A 19,208-nucleotide genomic window follows, 5' to 3' on the forward strand; every position below is an offset into this window, starting at 1 on the left:
CAACTTGTTATCTTGTAATGTGTTGTATGTGTGTGTGTATGTCCCTGTTCTGCCCCTAACGATTAGTTTGTTCCATCGTAATTTTTGTATCAAACATCTGGAAACCAGACTTGTTTAAAAAAAAAGAAAAAAATAAGAAGAATAAAAAGGAAAAAAAGAAAGAAAAGACAGAGAAAGAAAGAAAGAGAGAAAAAGAAAAAAGAGAAAGAAAGAAAGACTGGGGAAGGGGGAAAAAAGAAAAAGAAAAGAAAAATAAAAGAAAAAAGAGAGTAGAAAAAAAGAAAGGGGGAAAAAAAAAAAAAAAAAAGAAAAATAAGAGGGGAGAGTTTTGGTGCCTGTGACTTATCCAGGTCTCCATCAGACAGAAAAAAAAAGAATTCAGCTGAATCAGTAAACTGACCTTTATTTTCAAGCACTTTAACCAACACATTTTTCTAGTCTGCAGTTCTACAGAGCCACATGCCTCCGCTTCGGAGCAGGGTAACGCGCTCTGCTAGAGCTCGCTCCCTCGTTCACAGCTGTCTCCAGCGGGAGGAGCTGAAACCTGAACCAAACCCTCCGAGTGAGATTGGATCCTTCAGCCAGCAGCCCCAGAGCCCTCCCAGAAAAACAGCCTCTTTGGAAAAGTGCTTGAGAACATCCCGAAGCGATTGGAGGAGCGGAAAACCCTTCCCCCCTGCACCTGACTCGTGAGTATTTACAGCACTTTTCAAGGCGCCTCGGCACTGCCACTGCACAACCGGGAGTGGATGGGCTGCGTGGGGCCGGCAGCGCCATAGGGACCAGGACCGGGACCAGGACCAATGCGCCCGCAGTGATATAGCGTGTGCCTGTGTGCTGGGAGCCATCCGGGACCGCTACTCCCACCCGCACGGAAAGAGAGTCTGGAAGAAGCAGAAACCCCACGTCCAAAATGCCACGCTCCTTCCTGGTCAAGAAACATTTCAATTCATCCAAGAAGCCGAATTACAGCGAGCTGGACACACACACAGGTAACAAAACGAAATCTAGTTCCACCGCATCTCTTCTGAGGCTGCGGTCGTTGCGTGGCAGTTCTGAGGAGGGGTGGGATTGCTTTGCAGCCTGCAGGGGACGGGTTAGTTCGCTGCTTGCTCTATTTTCTCCTGCTTACAAGGAGAAATATCTGTGAGAAATATGTCAGTGCTGACCAGAATGAATCATGAAAGTTTGCCCATCCACTTGAACTCAAGTTACTTAAAGAGGATTTGGAGTTTTCCTGTTCTATATCTGCTGGTGGTGGAATTGAAATTTTACACAAATCCTTCAGGAAGTTTCACTGTTTCATTGTGTCAGGCTGCATGGATTTAGAAGCAGCATGCTGCCTTGAAGAGACTCTCCAACTGCAATTTGCCTCTTCAAGGGCACTGTCTCTACCCATCAGAATATGGGTATGAAAGAGTATTTTCTTAATTGTTATATTCAGATTATCCTGTTTAATTTATCCAGCTTTTAATCCCCTGAATGTTAATTTTGCTGCCTTTTGAAGTACTTTTTAGTTCTCTTACCTTAAAATGTTCTTATTTCTCCAGTGATTATATCCCCCTACCTGTACGAAAGCTATCCAGTCCCTATCATACCACAGCCAGAGATCCTGAGCTCAGTAGCTTACAATCCCATTACCGTGTGGACTACAACTGGGCTGCTACCGTCTCCATTACCCAATGACCTGTCTCCACTTTCTGGATACCCCTCATCTTTGGGAAGAGTCAGCCCACCTCCACCTTCTGACACCTCCTCCAAAGATCACAGCGGTTCAGAAAGTCCCATTAGCGATGAAGAAGAGAGAATCCAGTCAAAGCTTTCAGACCCTCATGCAATTGAAGCTGAAAAGTTTCAGTGCAGTTTATGCAACAAGACCTATTCAACTTTCTCTGGGTTGGCCAAACATAAGCAACTGCACTGTGATGCCCAGTCTAGGAAATCGTTCAGCTGCAAGTACTGTGACAAGGAGTATGTCAGCCTGGGAGCGCTTAAGATGCACATCAGGACCCACACACTACCTTGTGTCTGCAAGATCTGTGGGAAGGCTTTCTCTAGACCCTGGCTACTTCAAGGACACATTAGAACTCACACTGGTAAGAACAAGCATTACATTTGTAGTTTCTTGTCGCTATAACATCAGGATGCCTTTTGCTGTTTTTCTCCACAGGTGGTAAAACCAGCAGTGTTTCTTAATCAACCTTGAAATGCATCCACTGAATCTCAACTAAATCATTAAAAGGCTAACTTCTCCCTCTTGGAGGGAGGGTGGGAGGGGAGTGTAGCATGGTCTCATAACTGAGGCCCAGATACTGGCATAAATCAGCATTGCTGTCCTGACAACTTTAGGATGGTTTAGCCTATTTCCACTAGCTGAAGGTTTTGCTTTAAGAATTTTATGTTAACTTTCAGGCTTTGGAAATTACTAACTTTAAGAAGGTTCCAGCTGACTCTGAAATCAGGCAGCAAAAAAGAATGGCAATGCATGAGGGGCTGCTTTCTGACTCCTTAAGCAGCTGGCAAGTTTTGCATGCACTGTCTTAAGTCCTTAAGAATTAGAAACACATCATCAGCCAAGTGGTTGTTTTTTTTCTATTGAGGCAAAAACTGGGTTTTGAATGTAACACTGGGTACAATGTAATGTCTGTACAGCTGTTTGCTGCTTTTCAGTCAAAGGCCTTGTTCCCTAGTAATCCATACAGCATTAAGCAGAAAAAGTTCTATGAAAATATTTGAAAATGTTGGGAGGAACCCAGTCTAAAAGCACTGCACCTGTAGATGCAGAAGGTGTCAGCAGCTTGTCTTCAGAGACTGCACTTAGCAGCATATTCTGAGTAGACCAGAGTTCTGCAAGTACAGCCAGCAGTACAGAAAGCTGCTGTATCTGTGGCCTGATTAACCTTTTATTGCACATTTTTTTATTATAACAAGTCAGTTTTGTTTCTCATTTGTTTCTTAGGATAAAAGCAGGTTTTACCTGTCCTAAACATGTGTTTTTCTAAAAAAGATTTATCCTATTTTCTCTTGATGTTCCCTTTGCAGGAGAGAAGCCGTTTTCCTGTCCTCACTGCAACAGGGCTTTTGCAGACAGATCCAATCTGAGGGCTCATCTGCAGACCCACTCGGATGTGAAGAAATACCAGTGTAAAAATTGCTCCAAAACTTTCTCCAGAATGTCTCTTCTGCACAAACATGAGGAGTCTGGCTGCTGTGTAGCACACTGAGTCATGCAGTCAATGTTTACCTGGACTCGATGCATTTCTCCACTCCTGTTCCAAATGATAAGTAGAAATCCAAAGGCATTTTCTCATCTACTCTTCAGCCAAAAAAAAAACACCAAAAAACAAAACAACGAAAAAAACCCCAACAAACCAAAACACCACCAAACAAGCAAACAAATAAACTAGTGGAAGAACTTAGAATGTCAGTAGAAATGAGCTTTAAGTAGTTTCTGTTCAGCCATACATTTGCATTCTTAAGTGTGAATTCTGAAATATGGGGAAAGATGCCATGCATGACATTTCAAGTAATCTAAAGGAAGAAGCATTATCAGCTTTCTTTATAGATGAAGCCAAATGTAGGTTGTCTTTTCTTGCTTAGAAAAGGCTGTAAAATTATCAATACATTCCTGCCAAGCCATTTCAACCAAAGACACAGTATTTTAAATAAAAATTCTAATAAAAATACTACCCAAGTGAATTTTGCTAGACACCATTTGTCTCAGGTGCCTTAAAAAGTATTCCAAGTTTACCTTAGTAAATGTTTAATATTATTCATTGCTGTGTTTTTATTTTATTTTATTAGAAGCCAAGGCCTTCATTAATGATCTAAAATGCTTTAAAACTGCATAATTAAGAGAGAGAAAAAAGTATAAGAGAATGTACGAAAAAATTGAAAACCACAATTTAACCGCATGTGCCTTTAAAAGAAAAAAAAGGACAAGAAAAGGTAATACTGTAGCTTCAAACATTCCTGGTGCATGCTTGATCATCTTTTGATACGGAATAGTTCCTCTAAACTTCATTTTTTTTAAAAAACGGGAATAAGTGCAAGAGAGGGGATCCATGGGAGCTTTACAATTATTTTTTTAAATGCACAAAGGAAATGCAATATTTTCAGCATTACCCCTCCAAGTGCCTTTTTTATTGATGATTTTGTAAAGTATGTGGACATAATGTAAATATTTTTATTTTTATATGATTGAATGTGTTATGAATGAAAGCGAATTGTTGCCTATAGCAGCATCTATAGATAACTTGAAGAAAGTGTGAAGTGAAATTTATGTTGTTTTCTAGCCACTTTTTTACAATAAACATTTTTAAGTAAGATGTCTGTTGTTTGTTCTAATTAAAGAAAACATCTGTCTGTTTTCAAACATAGAAAAATGTGAATGTCTCTACATGACCAGATGAAGATAAAAGTTAATTTCAGATGCAAATATTTAATGCACAAGTTCTGAACATTAGAAAGGAATATATCCATTGCACTGTAGAAGATTTAAAACCCCACAGTGCATTTTCCTAGAGTTGCAGCTCTAGGAAAGCACTTGTTTTCCTGCTTCTTACAAGAGTATGACAACATTGTGAAATATAATTTATCAAAAACATTTAAGAGCAACTTCTTTCTTTCATTTTAAGCAATGAAAGGAGAGTAGTAATAGAGTAGCATTATTATAACACTCTCCCTGAAACTCTGATATGGGAATTCTGGGTCTGACCCAAAGTTTATTAAAGTCAGTGGAGCCTTACAGGAGTTCAACAATGTTTGCAGGATGCTCTTTTAAAGTAGTAGTAAAGTCACAGTATAAAACACTTTTTATGGCAATTTCAAGACAATTAAAGATATTTTATTAAAATATGTTACATATCAAGTCTTTCAAGTGGATGCATTACAATTGTACATCAGCTAATATATCACAGGAAAGAAGTAATCCGTAATAAAACATAGAAATCATTTTCTCCAGATGATTTGACTGAGGATTCCAAGGACTCCAAGATCTGACTCCAAGATCTACAATAAAGCATTACAATATCAACAAATCCTGTCTCATCATTACTGACTGGTGTGAAACAGCATCATTTTCAACTTTTAACAAAAGACAAAGCTAGAGAACAGACAAGCACCAGTTGTTACCCAGTCTAAAGACCTCTATGTCTACACTAGGGTACCAGTAGGAACAAGTACTAGCAAAAATAAAATTCAAATTCCAGCAATTTAACAAGAATGCTATTGATGTATAAACATAAGGTGCACATTTCTTGAAAAAGAGTATGTTTCAGAAAAATAATGCAATAAATTGTGTCGTCTCTCTCCTCCAGTTGAGTTCTGCAGAGTAGGGCTTCAGCAGGACTGCACTGGAATAGCGTAGGCAATAGACAAAAGTTTTGCACCTTTTCTCCACTGAAAGTGTGATATTGAAAAAAAGATCAGCTCCAATGAAGCTTTCATATTCTCCAAGCATCTTCTGACAAAATCTCAGGGTTATAACAATGATTCCCTAGGAGCTGCTAGATTTTTCTTCAGGAAATAGCTAGAGAGTTCAAGCAAGATAGGGTTAGTGGGAATTTGCAAGGTAACATTTTAAAATGAACACATGAAGGCATCAAATACCCTTGAAAAGTTTCATGTGGTTACTCTATTGATTTGCACTTCCATGTCATTCGCTTTGAAGTTCTTAGGCTCCAGCAGCTCTTTGTGCAGCTTTCTCTTCCCAGAGCAAAGTTTACTGGAGTATGAGTAAAGCTCTGGCAGTCAACAGCTATTTGCACTGTCAAAGTTCTAGGTTTTCTCTCCTGCGTTGTGCCACAAGGACTTTTTCATTGTTTTAATTCACACTCTAAATTCTCTACGTGCATAGTAAATGAAATAGCATAAGAGCTTAACTTCTGAATGAGTGCAAATGCTACTGTTGTCCTTAAGGGAAATCAGATGAAAACTTCATCAAAATACAGTATGCTAAACCAAACACAAGTGGAACTGGTCTGATTTGGAGATGACAATTAAGATATGCTACTTTGCATGCCTGTAACACCTGTACTCATAAAACACAAAGATGGGAAAGGCTAGAAGCTCTTCTGGCTCATCTCTTTAATTGAAACAGAGCACTCTATCACAGAACCCTAGCTCTTCGTCCACTTGCAGCATAAACTTCCCAGGCAGCTGAATTTCTCTGCTTTTCCTGTGTGACTGCTTTTTATTCCCTGTCAGGACATTTCTCCAAAATATAATAGTTTTAACTCTTTACCTTAGAAATGCCCTTCTGCACCTTCACAAGCTCTTTATCAATGTAAATTGAATTCTGTTCTGAGCTGCTGGTCAATGACTCCTATGACTTTTTCCAAACACGAAGGAAAAGTTCCCTCCAAATCTACCCATTGAATCTGCTCAGCCACTGCAATATTTCTCACAAAACATCTTTTATTCTATATCCAAATAGTTAACTTTTTAAATCTTTCTCAGGAAAATATTGCCCCCACACTCTGAATACCTTCACTGATCTTTTCTGAAATCAGTCACTTTCTTTATTTTTAGTTTTTGACACCAGTGCTAAATATAATTCTTTTAAGTGAAGTTAAGCTATCATAAGACCAGTTTCTCCTCTAAAGGCACCTGAATGACAACAGACTACATACAACATGATTCATAGTTTTTTTAACTATTCACTAATGAGTTGTTTAAAGTCAGAAGACCCAGGGAAGGGATTTTTGCCCAGAGCTTACTCCAAATCTATAAATCCAGACCTGTTTGGTTATATGATTGTCCATTATACAGAATGAGGGCCATATCTTTCCTTTAGGATGTTTTGTCCTTTTACTTTGAATGTTCTTTCAGTTTGTGGAGAAGAGCAGAACCATCTCAGCATTTGTGCAGTTACAAGTCAAATACATTAATTTCTCAAGGCTGAAGGCAATAATTGATTCACTTTGGTTTCCGCATCTCTCTTCCCTTCTTCTATTTAAGTGTGCTTTTCACCTCAGAGGCTGCAGAATGAAGTAAGATGTGCATAAAATGAAGACAGAACACTTCTAGGCTCAAAGCACTGCAATTATCCTCCCGTGTAATTCAGAGTTCAGAAAAGCATGTTATATACTCACCAAAGGGTTAAAAGAAATGCCTCTCAGATTAAAGCACCATGAAATCTGGCTTCTATATTTTGCTCTATTATTTGAATTATTATAGTTCCTGTTGTCATTAAGCAAACTCAGGGCCTATTACACTAAGCTCCATAAAATCATATAAAAACAAAGCACTGTAAAGATCCCATGATTTCAATTTTTAAAAAAAGGAAAATGGGAAATCTGATAATTTAATTCTGATATCTTGTGCTACAGATGATTTGCCCTGTCACAAAATAAATCAAAATTTAATTTGAAAACATATTTTTCTTTTTGAATAAGACATTTGCAGTTATGAGTATTACTGCTTTAGAAATAGTTGATTTTACTAGCTGTCCCAAACATTTGGTTTTGTCTCTTTAAAGTAGGTGTTTTAACAGTTAAATTATATGAATTATAATTCTGGTTCACAGAAGTAGGAGGAGTGGAAGGTGAGAAGACCACTCCATCCTGCATATATCATATCAAGTGATAGCCGTGAGAAATATGAACAAACTGTGCAAGTAAAATCACAGAGTCAAGGAATGGCTGAGGTGGGAAGGCACCCCTGGAGATTGATTAGTCCAACTCCCCTGCTCAAAGCAGGGTCAGTAGAGTAGTTTACCCAAGACTGTGTTCAGATGGAGTTTTGATATTTCAAGGAATGGAGATCCTTGTGACCTCTCTGGGCAACCTGTGCCAGTGTTCACACTTACAGTATTGAAGTGGGATTTTTTACATTTAAATGGAATTTTCTGTATTCTAGGTGTTGTACACTGTCTCTTGTCCTGTCACTGGGCATTAAGTCTGACTGTATTCTTTACTCCATTTCATCAGGTATTTATACACATTAATAAGATCTTCCTTAATTTTTTTTCTTCTCAAGCTCTCTCAGTGACTCCAATATGAGAGTCCAATGTCTCAATCATCTTTGTAGTCCTTCACTGGACTTTGATATTCTCATGTCAACCTTGCACTGTTGAGGCCAGAACTGGCTAGTGCTGCAGATAGGCTTCACAGGTGCTGAGTAGAGGTGGAAATACCATTCAGTTTCTGATGGGATGCTGACAGGGTGCATACATTTTGTAGAAACAGCCATAACAGTAGAGTACCAACAAAAATGATTCTTGCATTCTCTGTTCCTCCTTCTCCAAGATTTTCAGTCCTTCTAAATATATGCAAAGTCATCAAGAACCTTAAAGGATGTGGAGTATGGGACTGTGTTTTCCTGGGAGAGCAAGAGTTGCCCTGTCTTGTTGCATAGTGCAACATAAAGGGTGCCTCAGCCAAACCATACTAGAGATTGAAAAAAAAAAGGATTAACAAGTGCACAGTGGTTGTTTTTACATGTTTGGGAGTTTGGTCACCTTGTTCATCTACACTTATCTTTCCAATACTTCAAGAATGCCATCAAAACGAGTGCTTTTTCGTGGTTTTTTTCCTTCTTCTGGTTCACATGATTTGGTGTACAAAAACATAAGTATGCACTCATTCATGGCCCTTCTTTTGTTTTCCCCATGTCTCTTTGAGACAAAAGTTATGGGACAGAGGGTTTCTGTTACATCTGTCTCCTCTCTCCCTTTTATTTGGGCATTGAATATTCCCATCTCTTGTTTGTGTTCCTGTCTGTTCTATTGTCCAGTGTGTACACAAAATAGCTGCAAGAATGAAGACCACAGTTTGGCAGCCCTAGCTAAGAAGGAATAAATGCTCTTTTATATCTTTCAGTTATACAAACATATTTTTACTTCATTTTGTCAAAAGAAGACATGGAAAACAAGAATCACATGAATCCTAGCTCAAATTCACATGCTTTCCAACATTCTTAATGGTCTTCACTCTGTAAGCTTGGAAGAGCAACTGAGGTACACGCAGACATTCACACAATTTTTTCACACATATAGCTGGCCATCTTGCACATTCAAACAGACAAATCCTTTCACTGCAACTCTGATTTGGGGAATCTGCTTCAGAAAATTCCTCAGAGAGATCCCTCCTTTACATTCTTCTTACCTCCCATGTTTTAGCCACCTGTTACTGCTTTCTCTGCCTTACATAGGAATTGTCTCCATCCCAGATGTGATTGACAGTTGATCAGAGTCAGGGGATCATGGACCTTTCAATACTAGAAAGATGTGGCATTGCTGTGGCCTCTAAGCAGCGCTAGACGTGGCTATGAGCAACAAATACATGTTACATGCTGGGCTATCAAATGGCAGCAGCTCCCAACAATCACCTTTTCACATCTTTTCAAAGGCGTGACCCGGGAACGCAGGAGCTCGGTCTAACACATCCCTCTCAGAGAAGGGCCTATGTCTCACTGAGTCCTGTGGCTCCCACATCAGAGTACCAAGACACAGACATCTGCTAAGTCACTAAGAAGCAGTTAAAGTTGCACTGCAATTAGCTCAGATTTTGCACATGTCCTGAAAACAAAGTAAATTCCTTTGAATGTAACCTGCCCTCTCATGTGGGCTGGCAGATCATCCACAGCTGACAATGAATAAAGAGTTAGAAGAATGAAAAGTGACAATTATTAAGTAACTCCAGTAAAAATTGAATGAGAAACAATCAGCAGTTCAAAGTAATAATATTATGCATAAAAGACTAATAAAAATCCTCCCCATCTCAGTAAAAGCTGCATCATATTTGGCATTCATTCATTAATTTTTAAATGTTATAAAAATATTTTGTAAGACAGTTCATCAAGATTTATAGCAAAGTATTCATTATTCATCTGTAATACATGAAACCAGGCCAGGTTGCTATGTCCCAAGGAAATTAAAAAAGAATCTTGTGACTTGTGATGGACATTTTCGTGGTGTTTGTAAAACAGCTTGGCATCTCAGCCCAGATCCTAACTAGTTCTGACTGGAAAGGCCAACACTCAAAAACAGTCAGGATTTTTTGACAGTCCTCACTTACTGACAGAAAAATCACTTTTTATTTGGAAAATGGCTTTCGGCTTCTAGGTTGTTTTGAGAAATTGCTCCACCAGTTTTTTCTGCCCCTACTTTTCCCACCATTGACAGAAAAAAATTAGTTGTTATTACTGATACTGTTGTTCCCGAGCAATCTTTTCTCACAGGTTTGAAAATCATCACTGTAGGTTTGGGTTTGGTGGTCACAGCAGAGAGCCATGACTGAGGGCTGCTTCTGAATGTCTGAACCCAAATGCTTTTTCTGTCCAAAGACAAACGTGTCAGTATGTCACACTGGCAGGACAACAGGGATTCTGGGAACAGAGATAAAAAAAAGAGAGGTCTTGAGGACTGTTGAAATGTCAGCCTTCTTCAATAGGACATGGTAGTGAATAGATATTTACAAGCAGTAAATATCAATTATAAATTACCTTCCAGGGCAGTTTTCTGCACAAGGAAAACCTCAGAAGTTCAGCACTTCAGTCAGAAGCAATTCTGACTTGAGCTAAGACTGAAACTGACGTCACAGAATATTCTGAGTTGGAAGGGACGCACAAGGGCAGGTCATTGAGTCCAGCTCTTAAATGAATGGCCCATAGCGGGATCAAACCCACAACCTTGGTGTTATTTGCACCATGCTCTAAGCAACTGAGCTAATAAAACAGGTATGCCTGATTACTGTTCTTGTTGCCACAAAATATAGCCGGAATAAAGGCAGTAGTAGGGTTTTTCTTAATTACACATACAGAAACCATAACAGGAACATTCAGTATCATAATAAACTATATATATATATATATATAATCATGTAAAATTAAAAATGCAGAATTAAAATTGGGAAATATTTTAAGAAACAGCTCTGCTACAGTGTTCATTAATTTTTTTTTAAATCTAAAGCTTTTAGCTAAAAAATACATTTTCACTGTTTTTCAGCTTTTAAAAACAGGAATATTCGTAATTTATTTCAGATAAATCATTCTTTTCCAGTTTAAGAAAAAAAAAAGAGAGTATGTTTCCTTTTTACCAAACTTACATAGAACCCAGAGGGCACTGAAGAAAACTCAGTTATTTTGAAAATCATGATAGTATGATCCTACAGTTTTTATGTCTATGTATGGAATTCTGGCAGAGGTATTCTATGTACAGGATGTCCTGGGATTGTCCCATACTGTGATTTTCTCACAGTGAATTTTCCATTTGTCTGTGTCAAAAAGTTTTGAATCTATATGGATATATGCTAACAGAAAAGGCAATTTTTAACAATCCTTTGCTGCAGTTTAGTCTCATGTATTTGGTTATATATCTCATGTATTTGGTTAGGTTCATAGAGCTAAGGAAGCATAGCCAGAAGTCTGTAAGCCCAGGCATCTTGTTCTTTCTAAAACACTGACCTATTTGGAGCTCTACGGCTCCTCTCTTCTAGTAAACCCTTTTTTCTTGTTCTATAATTGCTCAGGCTGAAGAGGAATCAGAATTAACTGTGATGAGCTCTTTCCTTTTCCTGCACTGCTACAGTTCGTATGTCAGACTGCTGTGCTAACGATGATGAGGGTGCAATTCTGAGCTTAAGTGGTAAGTTTGTAGTATTTTTAATGTATTTTTCCTTCTTTTTTGTTTTGCACTTATGGAAATAATGCACAATATGGACTCATCATTTAGGCCAAGTACAAGTGGTTTTTGAAAACATAATTATTCATAGTTTTCCAGATAACTGCAGATATGATATTAAATCTGGGCTCCTGATATGTTTGAGAAGCTTTTTCTATCCATCTTTGTGTCCTGGTTTCAGATAGGATGGAGTTAATTTTCATCTTAGCAGTTCGTAAACTGCTCCGTTTTGCATTTATTATGAGAGTAATGTTGATAACACACCGTTGTTGTTGCTAACCTGTTGGTGCTTAACCTAAATCAAGGATTTTTCCATTTCCCATGCTCTACCAGCAAGCAGGTACACAAGAAGATGTGAGGGAGCACAGCCAGGACAACTTAACCTGAACTGGCCAAAAGTATATTCCTTACCATACAACATCATGCCCAGTATATAAAGGGGAGGAGTTGGCTGGGAGGTGCTGATCATGGCTTAGGGACTGCTGGACATCACTCAGGGGGTGGTGAGCAATTGTTTTGTGTATCACTTGTTTCTTTTGGGTTTTATCTCTCTCTCTTCTCTCTCTCTCCTTTTCACCATTTTTTTTTACTCTGTTTTAATCATTAAGCTGTTCTTAACCCACAGGTATTACCTTTTTCTGACTCTCTTCCCCACCCCACCAGCAATGGGAGGCAATGAGAAAATGGCTTGTGTGGTACTGACCAGGAATAAACCATGATACTTTGGTAAATGCCTTTCTACCTTGTTTATATCTCTCTGCTTAGAACAGAAAGTAAAAGTTTCACAAGAAGTCTCTTGAAGACAACCTGAAGTTACGGATCTTCTCTTCGCACTTTTGGCTGATAAGTTTGAGAGGGAAAATGCTGCATATACAATGCTCGCTGCTGTGTGTTGACACTTGAGAAGAAGTTCTTAAGGAAAATAAATGTCTGTTTGCATCTTAGGATGCAATCACTAAGGGAGAGGAAGACTATTCTGCAGCATTTGTAAAAAAAACAAAAATATATTGCCATCACATGTGTGATTTTGGTCCCCCACTTTAAACAGGAAACAGTTTTTAGGTCTTTTAGTCCAAATAGTCTTCTCTTACTCACATTACTTTGTTCCTAAATATAAAGAAAGTTTTTTTGTCTGGGAAAGACCTTAGAATCTGGCACAGCACTTTTCTTAGGGGCCCATGGCTAAAATTGCAACATATATTACCTATAGATGAACACTATAGCTCAGTATCCATGCAGTGCTTCATTTTGAAAGGAGGAGGTAATATTTTGAAGAGGTGCCATGCAAAGTCAAACCATGCATTTGTATTGCTCCTTTACTGACAGGTTATGACCCAGTCAAACTCTTTAGGAGCAGGGCTGTCTCCTTCCTTGAGCCAGAGCCACTCTTGTGAATGACTTGTCCTTTTGCCTTGTTCTCATCGTCTTTAATGCCCTGGTAGCAGTGCCTAACGAGCTGCCAGGAGCCATCACGCTCTGATCTGGTGCAGCTGGTCAGGATTTCATTCAGGTATCCAAGAATGATCCTTCCCTCCAGGAAATTTTGCTGATGTGATTGTGCAGCGAACTACTAGCATATACACAATTCATATTGACAAGATGTGCTTTGCCAGCAGTGTTTCTCCTGGTTGCCCAAGCACAAGAGCAATTTGCAATCCAATATCACTACCACTAGACTATAGCTTTTGTCAGTACAGAAGTGTTGGAATTGAGAAAAAAAAAAGGGGGAGAGACAAAAAAGCACAAAAACATCAGTGCTACACTCTTGAAAAAAGATCCGGACGCAGACCTGATCTGAGACTCAGGACAGTACAGCTTGCTCCCAGGATTGACCCTAAAGTATAGGCCAGACATTAATGCTTAAATGACAGTATTTTGAGGTGACTTGTGATGGGAGTTAGGGTGGGAAAATGTTTGCTTGGTGGCAGAAGAAGAGCCAGAAATAGTCCTTCTTATGATGGTACTACAGCAAATATACTAGAGTTAATCCTTTTCCTTTCATTTTATTTTGTCCTGGCCTGTTTTTAGTGAGGATGGATAATGTCTACAACTTGTAATACCTTGGTAATAGTTCAGCAGGTTTGCTGTTACCTTTCCTGGTTGGACCAGTACAGATTAGCTGCAGATTTCAATGTATGATCAGCTATCAAGCCAGGCTTGAAGAGTCTGAACCATTGCAGTTGCTGTTGAGGAATGTAGAATGAACATTGCTCTTTGGGGGGCAAACTAATAAGTTGGTGGAAATGTAGAGTTGAAGTGAAATGCATTCTTTAATTACTCCTTCTGATTAAGATTTTGTAGATAACTACATATGCATGGACTATCCTGAGCTAGGAATGCTGCATTTTGGTTCTAACCATTTGAACCCGGCATTTACTTATGGCAAAAATGAGCCTTTCCAGGTAATCTAAAATGTAGACTTTTTAACTGATGTGAATGGCAGCTTTCCTGTTTTAAATTACAAGTTGTAAAAAGAGAGTTACATTGTCAATCAGCCAGCAAATGGTGCTGCACTGGCCTTTCTAGAAAAACAAGCAATGGGCAATAAATTACTTTATGGTACGACTGAATTAAAAACAAAAATCCTTATCAGTGCAATATGTTTTCTGGTCCAATAAAATTATTCTGTTTTAATCTGTTCCAGCTATGTTACATTTCCCATTTTTTTATATTTAAACAAGTCTTTTTAAACATGTATATGGATGGATGGATACAAATGTGAGTATTAATATACAAATATATACATGAAAACATTTTCTGCAGCTAAGTAGAGATAGAATTAGAGTAAAATGACACTCTAATGATACTTTTCTCTTTTTGAGCAGTACTATTATTATGTGTCACATTCCCATTTTCTTCTCTATTCTAAAATCTTAACTTTCATTAAAAAAAAAACTACAGTGAGTTTCTTATGTCTATAGTTACCCAGAAAAAACAGAGCTGTGACAGCAATCAAGCGTAACCAGTAGACTTGTAGTCACCTTCAAGCAGCGCAACAACAGACTGCAAAGGCAGACAAGTCTCAAAGAGATATGCTTGGCACTGCTTCACTCAGGAAGGCTTCAGTGGGGACAGTCCTCAAGGAGACAATGAATGTTAGCAGAGGAACCAGTTCTGTGGCTGACCAAAGCATGGAAAGAAAGCGTGGGAGAACATCGTAGTGAACCTCTTCGCCATTTGCTGAATGACCTTTTATTTTGGTATTGCAAGCAGCAACAACCTTTTGGATCCTATTGGATTACATTTGAAAAAAACACAAAAATTAAACAGGGAGTGGCATCTCCTAGGAAGATTTCTGAGATTCTCAACACTAGAAACTTGCTATTGTTGCCACCTTCCCTTTCCATTTAATTCCTGCTTTTGAGCTGCATAAAATGCATGGAACAATAAACAATAAATCTGTAAGCAGATAAGCTTACAGAGCCCAATAGCCAGTACACTAGCATATAGTTCCCAAATTAGTCAAGAAATCTTCTTTATGCTTACTGAATACAGACAGTTTGTGTTCTTGAATTCAGACTTCTCCTTGACTCTTTATTGGCAGCACTTGAGTGCAATGCCCCTGTGCAGGTTTACCGCACACCTGCATCATCCTTTTTCTCTGGCAGAAAATAGGTTGGGACACAACTGAGACCTTGGGTTTGGATTTCTCCTATATGTTCAACAAACTCAGCGGGTATATTCATGTGCATGTTAACACATCCTGTGTGTTCAGGAAATCTGATGCATTCAGGAAACACTGGTCCTACTAGCTGTGAGCAATAGAGTGTGCAGAACCCTCACAGCATCACATCAGGCCTATTCCATAAATACAAATGCTGAATCTGCACCTAAGCAAGAAGTCACATGAAACTGCAAAGTTTTATATTTTCTATACATTCAGAAACCTTCTGGAAAAACAAGGGCAACATAACAATCCTACTTCTACATAGATGCTCCGAAAAAGGGGAATCTGTGTGAGCCATGAGGTGCAGCAGAGAAGTCCCCTTTTTAAGAGATGAGTGTGAGAGATAAGGCTCTGCCTATACATCCAAAGTGTATACAGCACAAATCCAATCCTCCTTCATCCATACTTCAGCCCAGGAGCTGTGGATTATAACCTTTCACCCCATACTGCACAGAATCAGCGTTCAGCTCCCAAGCGCAGAGCTAGTTTTATGCTGGAGTTTTCAAATCACCAGGTTCCAGTGAATAGACACAGTCTTCTCTTTTTTGGCTCCCCACTAAGTAATGCCTGCAGAACATGTCAGACAAATGCTAGAAAGGTCAGGGGATAATGGCTAACAGGAAAACTGGTTCTCATGGCTCTATCCACAGGATAGGGTGGATGCATTTCCCAGTATGCCCCACAGTCCTAGTCTCTAGGTGCACATCTGGTTACATTCTCGTTGTATGTCAGGGCAAAACATTAGTGAGCAACCTCACTTTCCTACAGAAGGAAGCTCAGGCATATAGACAAGGTACATTTCAGAAGGTTTCCTATTCTATGGTAGGAGACAACCAACTCTGTAATATATGAATGTGCTCCAGAGTCTGGCTGGAGCCATTGTATCCCAGATTTTATTAATATTATATCTACTTTCTCTAGGCCAAAGGGCAAAAATGCTTCTGTCAAGACAGTGCTTTCCAAAGACACAGTGGAAATGGTGCAGTTTGCAACATCACATGTGTTTCAGTGAAGGAAAGAACAGTAGAAGACCTGTGCCTGTCCCTGTGGCTTGTCCTTCAGGCTGCTCTATTCCACAGGTAGCTGTTGTGCTGCAAAGCTTACATGGAATACCCACAGAACAGCTGAGCTGAACAGAATTGCAGCCAGTGACTCAATAGCAAAAGTTTTCCACCCCTGTACTGCTATTTTAAAAAGGGACAGGGTTTCGGGAGCGTTCAGGAAAAAAACACTTAAATTCTGGCCTATATAAAATCCAACCTTGTGCATACTGACTTGAGTAGCAAGTTTGGAAAGTGTCATCAGGAAGGTCATGTTCTAAATTCAGCTCTAGACCCCCCTATCAGGTAGAATACAGGCTTGAATCCATGTCCGTTCACTGTGCCTGGACTGATGTGCTATGAGTCGTAGTCTATCCTCCTCTTTTTCCTTTTTACACCTGGATACCTTGCAAACTGGTGATTGGACTGCTTGGAGGTGGAAAATTGATTTAAATCCTACCAGGTAGGGTGATACCTAATCCAGGAAGTTCCCTAACCAGATACATATACTTGCAGCAGGGCATGAATCAGTGCAAGAGAATGGCTTCTTTCTAAACTCCTATGAATATTGTCTTACATCTCCTTACCTTTTATTTCAGGCAGCTCTGAAGATATAATTTAAAAGCAACACTGGCACTGGAACAGGTTGCTCAGAGAAGCTGTGGAGTCTCCATCCTTGGAGATATTCAAAACCTCAGTGGATACAATCCCGGGCAACATACTTCAGCTGACCATGTATGAGTGAGGGGGTTCAATGAGACAATCTCCAGATATGCCTTCCAATCACAAGAATTCTGCAATTCTATAGTTAAAATAAAATAAAAAAAAAAAATTAAAAAAAAAAAGGAAAATAAGAGGATTTTATATTTTCATGTGAACAAAAATCCCTAGAGAAAAAATAAATTCGTTTGGATAAGATTGATGAAACTCGTTTATTTTTAGCCATGGAACAGCAAATTCAGTTATGGTCTTAATGCCAGTTACTGAACCCTTCTAAATTCTGGCCTTGTTTTCACTCTGTTGAGGTACAACAGAATTGATGGATGTGTGTGGCAGCAGTGTGACTGGGATGTGAAATCATGTGCTTTCCCCTCACATGAAGAGGCATTTCAGCAATGACTAATCATGTATTTTCTCCTTTGGCAGCTATTCACAGAGGTTTTTATTTGCAAGGCAAGATTTTCTATTCTTTTTATTGTTATAGTGGTGAAGTCCCTAAAAAGTGACATTTAATGGGGGTGCAGATTTGTATGAGATGTGTAGGATATGGACTAATTCCTTGTGTTATCAACATGATTTCAAGAAGTCTCAGAAATAAGTCTTCCAACTGAGATTTGTTGAAGTTTCCAAAAGTCCTGAATTGTTTTCCCTTGAAGCATTTAGTTCAATAGATCTTTATCAATCTATACTGGTGCATTCATGAAGATCCATACACAAGGACACAGGTTTACAACAAATTGCTGAGGCTTTCCACATCCGAGGTCATTTCTGCATATTCATGAGTATACCTAGGGACTGAAATATCTCTTCTGCGTGACAGATTTTGTCCTAATAATTAGTACAGTAGATCATTTAAAAAAAAAAAAATTACTTTTGGACAGATATTTCTGAAACATACCTTCAAGATTCACTGAATTGTTCTTAGTGTATTTAATTACAAGAGATGCTATTTCATTTCAGTGAAGCAAATGATAAAATCTTAGAGAATCTTTCATGCGAATTATCTATGACAAGATTGGAAATCCTACAAACTGTTGCATTTATTCTTTCTACTGATCATTGACATGTTTCTTATTGTACCATCTTCCAGACCCCAGAAAAATCACAACATTAGGTAAAATTACTAAAGAAGCATTTAATACAGCAAGCAGGATGTTGAAATACAGGTTTATATCATAAAAAATATGTTCCCATGTATTATTAATTTAGGATTATGATTTATTTATTTATGGTAAAAAATCTTTAAAAGAGATGAATGATGTCTCTTATCCTGATTTCAGTAAATTAGGCAAATTCACCATTCGTTTTCTCTTTTAATTTGGTATACAATCTATTTAAGCCTGTTTCAGAGAAGCAGAAAATGTTTCCAAGCAGTAAGAAATTCCAGTTCCTTCTTTTATTGATTTACAAATTTGCCATATGTGTAATTTATTCCTTCAGATCTTTTGTCTCATAAAGACAGTTTCCTCAACCAAAGTGGAAATTATTTGCCATGAACTTGATTATTTACAATTAATTAAACCTTATTTTTTCAGGGCACCCAAAACACAACAAGCTCTGTAATGTCACTGATGATCATCTCTAAAACATGAGATGCTAATCATACATACTTAATGAAACAGTGTATTCAATTAAACCAACAAAATTACATTGTTCTTATCAATATCACTTTTTTCACTAGTCTGAAGAATGAAAAGTTTGTATTCTTATTCAGTATTTTATTAATGGCACTGGAAAGAGAAACTATATGTTTTCTCACAGTTTCCCTCCTCCCAGAGATCTTTCTTCATCGCAGTTTGTTCTTTGTCTACCATCTCTCCTGGTATGTAATCCAAGGCTGTCAGATAGACAGCAGCCTATTGTTTTAGATGCAGCTTAGCGTAGGATTATCTCTGAATGGTATAGACTTATTGACTCTGCATATATCATGCAGGGGTTAATTGCCAACTGTGCAGGAGAACCAAGTGTGTAGCTCAAGAAGCTGAACCCAGCTGAAAAAGACTGATTCTCACCTTTCTCCTGAGGTCTATTTCATATTCTGAACTTTCAAATAAAAATATTTCCAGGCTCTTAAAAAGATAATTAATAAGATCTTAAAATTATTTTCTTAATTTTTTTAATGAAGTCTCGTGTACCGTCTATTCACTAAACATCTGTA

General features: G+C 38.4%; 1 protein-coding gene across 1 annotated transcript; it reads left to right on the forward strand.

Moving 5' to 3' along the window:
• Window positions 1-601: 601 nt before the first annotated feature.
• Window positions 602-4,322, forward strand: SNAI2 (snail family transcriptional repressor 2). Its single transcript, XM_027714518.2, has 3 exons — window positions 602-992; window positions 1,551-2,096; window positions 3,043-4,322. The coding sequence occupies exons 1-3, from the start codon at window positions 914-916 to the stop codon at window positions 3,222-3,224; spliced, it is 807 nt and encodes a 268-aa protein (XP_027570319.1). The 5' UTR covers window positions 602-913; the 3' UTR covers window positions 3,225-4,322.
• Window positions 4,323-19,208: the final 14,886 nt, after the last annotated feature.

Source organism: Pipra filicauda, unplaced genomic scaffold, assembly GCF_003945595.2.
Source record: "Pipra filicauda isolate LSUMZ 115617 unplaced genomic scaffold, ASM394559v2 scaffold175_size1500280_pilon, whole genome shotgun sequence".
In the NCBI taxonomy this organism is placed as follows: domain Eukaryota; kingdom Metazoa; phylum Chordata; class Aves; order Passeriformes; family Pipridae; genus Pipra; species Pipra filicauda.

Excerpts from the sequence above, each read along its gene's own strand:
- SNAI2 (XM_027714518.2), top strand. The coding sequence starts at position 914 with ATGCCACGCTCCTTCCTGGTCAAGAAACATTTCAATTCATCCAAGAAG. Across the intron at positions 993-1,550 it reads CGAGCTGGACACACACACAG|TGATTATATCCCCCTACCTG; the intron begins GTAACAAAACGA and ends TTATTTCTCCAG. Across the intron at positions 2,097-3,042 it reads ACACATTAGAACTCACACTG|GAGAGAAGCCGTTTTCCTGT; the intron begins GTAAGAACAAGC and ends TTCCCTTTGCAG.